Here is an 8005-nt window from a genome sequence, read left to right as displayed (position 1 = left end):
CCCAGCTTTTATCCCCCAGCAGAGCCCTGACCTTTGTCAGCTCCCTGCGGGACCCCTGGGGCTCATTTCCCTTCTGGCTCTCCCTGCAGGGCCGGCCGCACCCTGGGGGGAAGCTCTAAGGCAAACTCACCCCTCTGGATGAAGGGCTGTGGGGATCACCCACATGTCAACCTTAATTCGGGGCTCAGGGTTCAGACCCCAGCATTTCAGGGATTTAGCTGGTTAAATCTGAAATATGAGGGTGAGTTTTTACAAGTGATGTTGTGGGATGTGCTTACAACCAGCAGGAACAGAAACTAAGATTCCTAGATTAAAACCAACCCTTTGAAATATAATTCCATTAAAACCATTACAGGGGTATCATACTCTGTATAAAATGTCATCCCAAGCCAGCAAACACTAGGAACCAGTGGCTGTGCTAAAATTTTAAACCTGGGTCCTGTACAACTTGCCTATTTCTGGTCAGAGTGTCTGCAAATTCTTCCTCCACCAGAGAGGCCCCGAACAGCCAGACCAGCCTCTTCCCAATCCCCATCCATCCTCTAAGAGATCAGGAGGTTTATTGTTCATAGTTTATAATTAGTGAGATATTTGTTATTTCTGGTGTGGGAGCCCTCCCATGGAGTAGGCCACGAATGTCACGCGTCAGATACGCACCAAATAAATCTAAAAAGCCAGAGAACTGGTTATTTCCAGGGGAAACGGGTCCTGGTTCTACCCTTTGCACACCACAGAGCACACAGCCACACTCACCATGATCTTTGGCTTCACCACAAAGTCCTTTTGTCCCCCAACCTGGATGTGTTTCTTCATGACACTGAAGTTGTTGAAGCGGCAGATGAGGAGGCTGCTGCTGTTGGTGCGCAGGTTGAAATCCACATCTTCACAGAAGTACCTGCAGAGAGACCCAGCCCAGGCTCACTGGCCCAGCACCCACGCTCCGTGTGGAGCAGGGCCTCCTGGAGACCCTCTGGCACACTGCTGACACAAATCCTCCACACTGCCCTGAAGACTCATTCCTTCAGTGTGCTCCCAGAGCAGAAAAGCGACTTCTGGACAGCTTAAGACCAAAGCAGGGTTCACTTTTCAGTGCACCTGGGTGCTGCTGCCCCATACAGGTCTGGCTGCCCCTCCCAGCCTCCTCGTGGGTCAGCAGCAATCGTTTCCTCCTCACCCTTTCCATTTTTCTCCTCCTTATACTCAGAGAGAAGCTTTGCAGTGGCTGATCTCCATTTCTGAACGAGCCAGCTCTATGATATTTTTTGATGAACGGGAATCAGGGCATAAATGTTTCTTTGACAAATATTTGGCTATGGGAGACAAAGCAGCAGGGAAGTGATGCTGATCCTGTGCTATTTACAGTGTAACTGCTCACTTCTGTGCCCTTGCCTCATCCCCTCTCTCTCCCCCCATGTTTTTGGGCTGATGGTAGGTGTGTTTTGCTGCCTCACTCGCTCAGATGTAACTCCTGTCACTCTGTGTCTCAGTTTGCAGCTGTGTGCCCATCACCTCAGCCAGGATGTCCCTACCTGTCCTGGCAGCAGTCAGAAGCATGGGGACAAGCCCCCCTCAGGCCAGCCCATCTCTGTTCCCCACACACGTGCACTGCCTACCTGTTCAGGTCGTATTGCACGTTCTGGGTCAGGTCTATGTTGAGCAGTATGAAATCATGCACGTGGCACCTGGAGAACAGAGCCTTTGCTTTCCTGGAATTCAGCTTGCTGTTCCATTTCTGAACACCCAGGATTGCATAATGAACAATTTTTGGGGTGGCTTCAATGTGTTGGAGGACACTTTTCAGAGAGACGTTCTTGCTGGAACCCCCGGGCTCCAGGGTCTGGCTGCAAAACACAATCACACCCAAGATACAAACAGGGCTTATTATTTTTGTATAACATGTACTGTGTATAGAGACATAGAAGAAACTCCATTAACAATTGAGAGCATTTACTCAAGAGGCTATAAAAATATATACAAACCCAAAGACTTCTAAAACAGCAGCCAGCTAATCTTATCTCATCAATTTAGTCATGATAAGAAAATGGGCCTTTCAGCTGGATAAAGTCTTACACAACCATGGAGAAGGAACCTCCTTGCACCATTTCTGGAAAGCTGTTTTCTCCATAATGGACAGCATAAGTGCTGAGAAGGGCAAGAGCTTAATGTCGTCTATAAAGCTAAAGTTCCCCAAATGATTTGTTTTCATTGAGAAACATAAATTGAATCAAAACAGATCAGGGATGTAACTTCTTGAGATACCACTCAAATAGTGACTAAAAGCAACAATGGCTTCACGCAACCAAGAAGCACCAGCAGAGGTTTGTTGCTGGTACTGACTGGGCACTGATGTAGGGTACAGCCAGGGGAGAATGCTCAACAGCAGGAGGTGGGATGTTCATGGTCAGCTAGGCAAGTCTGCAGCCTTCCTTCTGCTCTGGGTGAAGGAGCTGAGCTTTTTGCATTTTAGCTAATATAGCCGGTGTCTAGGTGTCCAGTTCTGGGCTACCTGAGTAACAACTGGGGAAATAATGACCTCTGGGAGGCCCTCTGGACAGGCAGCCTGCTGTAACTGCACGAAAGCCACGGTGGAAGGTTGCTTTTGCTTAGCAACGTTTCGAGGACATCACCAGCAGCTCCAGCTCCCAGGCTTTTTCAGCTGTCTGGTCTTTCCTCGCCTGCCAGACGCCAGGGGTGAGCTCAGAGGTGTGCTGCCTGTGGTGGCTCAGTGCAGGGGGCCCTCACCTGGACTGCTCGTGGGCACTGTGCATGTTCCAGAGGACGCAGGAGTCGTCCATGACCACGATGAAGGGCCACACGCACTGGCGCTTCACCCCCAGCTCCTCCAGCCGGTTCCGCTCCAGCTCTAGATTGTGGTAGGAAAGTTCCTTAATAAGAAACCTGGCAGCACCTGAGAAAAACACCATAGAGATGTACAGAGATCTTTATTAGACCTTGGCACTCTCTCTTCCCAGGAGGAGGCTGCATGAACATCAGCAGTCGTCACCCTTTTTGAACTTAGTGCTCCTGACGTTTCTTAGAAAGAAATCAGGGTGTCCCTTTTTCAATGGGAGTAAATGGAAAAGGCAGATACAGAGAAGATTGAACCTTTTAAGAGCCTCTGCAGAACATGAGTCTGTGGGCATCAGCAGAGTAACCTGCAGCAAGAAAGGGCTAAGAATCTAAAACTGATCCTACTTTAAACTTCTTGCAGGAAAAACTCAGCAGCCATGAAAATGAATCCCAAAGGTCAAGCCCCCAGTGCTCGGCTGCAGTTAATGTTTAGCTTCAGCTAAAAAGTTGCAATTTGAAAACAAAAAATCACGTGGCAAAAGTCTAGAATGAACACTGACACAGCAGGGCTGAGCCCAGTGAGTGACCATACCCTACAGAGCACCAGGTATCACAGTGAGAAGGCAGAGATCAAGCACCATGCCAGGTCCCAGCAGCAGTGCTGTCTCCAGAGCCCAGCCCTGGCGGGTCCCTTACCCACGCCGGCGTTGTTGAACGTCCCTGGCAGCACCAGCATGATGTGGTTGGGCCAGTACTTGCGGTACAGTGGCATTTCATACTCCTTGACCACAAGGAGATGCAGGTGGCTGATGCCTTCCATGGCATGGTAGAGGTTCAAGAGGCCATGTTCATGGCGTCCACTCGAGGGAGTGAAGATAGGGCTCTTGACTGCATTCAGGTTCTGCTGGAACAGGAGAAATTTTGGCAACATTAAGTAAAAAATGAGTCATTCCTGATATGGATTTTAAATAATTTATTGTTTGTACTGGATTTGAAGATTATTGATCATTGCCTCAGATATGAACTGGACATTAGGAATGCACAAAGGGAAGACTGTCCTCAAAAACACCAGTTCTAAGGACAGTCAGGCAAGAATTACACAAAGAACTTTAAATCAAAGAGAACAGGAAGAAAACCCCAGGACAGCCAACCACCAGCCACTGCAAACTGTCCAGCTGCCTGCAGTCCCAGGTGGGTAAGAACAGCACACGCACCTTGTCAGAGACGAGGGGCAGACGCATGCTTTCTAGATGCTTTCCCTGCTTGCTGAAGACAAAATGATTCTCTTTGGATTTGGGGATTATGAAATGCAGTTGGACCTCTTCTCCCAGCATGGAGGATGAAAACGTGAATGCATGCAGAGTGGAGTCGGGTATCTGTGTACAAAAAAAAGATTTGCCAGCAGGTAAGGAGTGGATGGGAACCTGCTCTTACAGGCACAGTGCTGGAAGGCAGCAGAGAAGAACATCCAACACACCCTCTTTCAGCAACTGAAGTGAACTCTTAACATTTTCCTCTACCTGAAGCCACTTTACTTAGGCACATAACTGACCTTGCTATTAAAAGAATCAGCTTCCTGTACCAGTAATGATCTTTGGCCAAACCAGACTCTTCTGAAGTCCATTTGAGCTGGAAATTATTTATCAATATTTAAAAGAACTGAAATAATTAGCCAAAGTAAAGATGAAAAATGAAAGGGGTTTTATTTAGGTTCTGTTAAAGCATTAAGAATCTCTCTCCCTTTGTAATGCTTGCTATCCAGTGAGTCCCCTTTGCACGGGTCATTTCTCTGAGTTTAATCAACATCATTCTCCACACACAGCTCCCACCTGCACATGCAAGTAGATGTTTGTATTTATTGGTACTTGTTATGCTCCACCACGTGCACAGAGATGAGTGGAGGGAACAGCAGCTGTCCTTTGGGAGGATCTGCCTGTGTCAGCGTGCTTAACGAAGGATGAGGTTTAACTCAGACCTGCTGGTGCTGCTCTGAGGTAACTGACATTGTCCCTGGCCAGGTCAGTGTGTCAACACTGCCACAGCTTAATAGCAAGCTGCTGGAAAAGATTAGTAAGCAGGGAAAGAATGAGCTGAGATAAGAAACTCCCAAGGAAATTGTTGGTGGGGGTTAAGAGGTAATGTCTGAGCTATTAACCAGGAATAATCTTACCTGCCAGTCTCCTGTGAGTAGCTGTTTGGTTTAGAGATCAAAAGTTTTTTCATAAACAGTTAAAAATGACCATTTTTGTGAAGGGATTCATAAGCTCCTGCTGAGTTACACACAAGGAGGAAGAAGCAGGCTCCCCAGTCTCCCCTGACAGGTGTGGATGGCTGGCATTTGGGTGAGACTGGCATCTCTCCCAGGAGACACTGGGAACCCCCTGGGCAGGCTGAGTAATGCTTTGTCTTGAGACAACTGGTCACAATATCTACCCCTTGTCAGAGGCAGCTGGAGGGGAGAACTGCTCATGCAGAACACAGGAGGCACAGCTCATGCTCCTGGGTCTGAACTGAAGAACTCCCATCTCAGGGAAGGTGAAGGCATGAGTCCTGAGACCAGAGCAGTACACCAGAGAGACCGCAGAAAAATCAAGGATGTAACTTACCCCTGGCCCTCGACACCAACCTGTGCAGCAGGATTAATGTCCATATACTGGTGGCACTGCTCACAGTGATGGAAGGTATTGTAAGCTGCATATTTAGTCAGCATCATGGACACAGTCTCCCTTTTCTTAGGTTCCTCTGTTTTTCTTTCTTTGCTTGTTTCTGTGCACAAAAAAAGAAGTAACAGAAGTTTTATGAGCGTTAAAAAACAGATTGTGATGCCAGTAACACTTGCAGAGAACACACAAATTGTCTTGTTCCATAATATTCTGGAGATTAAAGGCTCTTGTGAACTCACGTGTTCAACTGAACCAGTCCAAACTGATGCACTGTGAGTATTGCTGAACATCTCTACATTTCACTCACCTTGTTTCACTTTGGAGAGTTGTTCTGTGTACACAGGACTTATAGTTCTGTACTTGGGGTCATGTACACTCAGGTCAAAGGACATTTTGCTGAAGATCTCAATGTCTGGCCAGTGGTCATTGCTAGACTGAGTAACTTCACTGCTCTCTGTATGATCTGCAACAACACAGTAAGGCTGCAGGTCAGCAGTGTCAGATACCAAGTGAAGGGTGTTTCCATGGCATCTGCTGATTTACTCTGGCCCAGGAACTCACACGGGTGAGGCAGCTTGGAACATCCCAAATATTACCAAAATGGAAATTATAACCCACACAGACCCTTCCAAAGGAATGGCAGTTCCTGGAAACTGTGTGCAGGTGAAGGAGCCTCATGTATCTTCTGCTCTGCTCCCCATCCAGCTGCTGAGGTGGAATTCACTCTAGCTAAAGCATAAAGTGCTCAAATGAATGGTCTTATCTGTGCAGGAGATACTGATGTAGCCTTGAGCCTCTGTGGTGGAATGAGGCACACTGGGTAAATGAGAGGCAAAAGTATCCAAAGGCAGAGGAAAGGCTGCTGGTCTTAGAGAAAGCAAATCCAGATGAAATGGAGGTTTGGTCTGTAGACAATTTATATCAGAATTTGCTTTGGTCCCCAAGAGAACGTTTATCATTTGGACAGGAACATCTTTGGCTTGGAGCAGAAAATAGTATTTTCAATCATTAGAACACTAGTGGTCTGGAGAAGCATTCCAACAGAAGTAATGGGAGCAAAAAAGCCACAACCAAAACCCCCACAGAAACCCAAATGCTCCTCTGATAGGAGCTGCATGGATTCCTGGCAGGGGTGTGGCACGTTGCTGTGATCACAACCCACCTGATGGCACGAGGCAAAATTACATTTTGTTATTTCAGCCTGAGTTTCTGAAGTACTTTAGTCCAAATAATGAGAGAATAACAGCCCCTGAAGTTCCATCTCTAAGGAAAATCCTTTTTTCTTCATTTAATAACACTTTTGGAGCAGAAATACAAATCAGTCTGTTGAAAGGTTTGACAAGAACTACATTTGCAGGATGCTAATGGTCATGAGATTTATGCACTATGGAGTTATCTTCACTACAAAACCACAGAGTTATGTAAAGAACACCCTATTTTTTAAATTTTTTAAAAGCATTTGTGCTTCTCAAGGCAAAGTCCTGCTGTAGCAGTTCATGGGTCTGTGAGATCTGAGAGGTGAGCACAATTCCTAAGATGCTCCCCCTCCCCTTTTCCCTCAGATCTGTAAAAGCAACCAAAGGCAAGCTTTTGTCACTGCAGAATAATGAATGACAGAGGCTCTTTATACTGCATCTTAAGAATAACTTAAGGACTTGTAAGAATAACTACTGAATACTCACTGGCATCAATCTCCTCTTCATCATAGACATCCACCTCCAGCAAGCGGATCAGCATGCGGAAGAGAATCCTCAGGAACTGCAGGTAGGAGCCAGTCTTTCCTACCTGAGCCAGGGATGGAAAAAGCCCAAATCCCAATTCAGACTGACATGAAGGAAGGGTATGTTCTAGAGAAATGCACTTACCCCATTCTAGCTCTGCCTGAAAACATAACAAGACTTACTGTTGCCCATTATGCTGAGTAGTATTAAAGAACTACCTGTGAGCACAATTTGCCCTGCAGCCTGTCTGACTGTTGGACATGGGGAGATGGGCAGTGAAAACTGCTTCTCTGCTGATAGTCTCCTGGCAATTTTATGCCCAGTGCCATCTCCACGTATTTCATTCAGGCTAAAACTTGACATACAGCACCACCCTTCCTCTCCTTACCGCTTCCAGCATGGGCTTAACCTTACAATCTGACTGATTTCTGACATCACAGGTGCCTTTACAGCATGACCTGCAGCTGTCACCATTGCTCCTCTCACCCTGCTAACACAGCAAGAGGAGGGAAGTGTTGCCTGACCTGGGGCGGTCCTGTCAGGAGCAGCCTCCTGGGGTGGAAGCTCCTGAGGCCAGAGGTCTCCCCCTGGTTGCTGGAGTCGGCGTGGTGCTGCCGGACGGTCGTCCACTGCCTGTAGTAGAGAGACTGCTCCTCAGCACTCATGTCCTTGTGCAGCAGCGGCCGCAGGGAGCTCAGCCAGGACACGTCGGCGTGGGGCAGGAGGGAGGAGGAGGGCGGCAGAGTCCCGCTCCTCGGGGAGCTGAGGAGGCAGTAGGCAGCCTTGGAGAGGATGACGATGCGGGGCAGCGCGGCGCGGGCGGCCCGGCCG

General features: G+C 47.7%; 1 protein-coding gene across 1 annotated transcript in view; it reads right to left on the bottom strand.

Annotated features, from left to right (window-relative positions):
* LOC103776895 (GREB1-like protein) overlaps positions 1 to 7998 on the bottom strand; it is a gene marked incomplete at its 5' end in the record, with an annotated part of 11087 nt that extends 3089 nt beyond the window's left edge. Inside the window, 9 exons of the mRNA XM_008944421.1 lie at positions 754 to 895; positions 1614 to 1841; positions 2743 to 2908; positions 3487 to 3691; positions 4005 to 4166; positions 5417 to 5556; positions 5761 to 5916; positions 7136 to 7238; positions 7699 to 7998. Of these exons, the coding sequence (XP_008942669.1) occupies positions 754 to 895; positions 1614 to 1841; positions 2743 to 2908; positions 3487 to 3691; positions 4005 to 4166; positions 5417 to 5556; positions 5761 to 5916; positions 7136 to 7238; positions 7699 to 7998 (1602 nt within the window). The remainder of the gene's footprint in view (positions 1 to 753; positions 896 to 1613; positions 1842 to 2742; positions 2909 to 3486; positions 3692 to 4004; positions 4167 to 5416; positions 5557 to 5760; positions 5917 to 7135; positions 7239 to 7698) is intronic.
* Positions 7999 to 8005: the final 7 nt, after the last annotated feature.

Source organism: Merops nubicus, unplaced genomic scaffold (assembly GCF_000691845.1).
Source record: "Merops nubicus isolate BGI_N331 unplaced genomic scaffold, ASM69184v1 scaffold21097, whole genome shotgun sequence".
NCBI classification, from domain to species: Eukaryota; Metazoa; Chordata; class Aves; order Coraciiformes; family Meropidae; genus Merops; species Merops nubicus.
The sequence above is the reverse complement of the archived record's forward strand: the minus strand, read 5'-3'. Positions and strand labels throughout refer to the sequence as shown.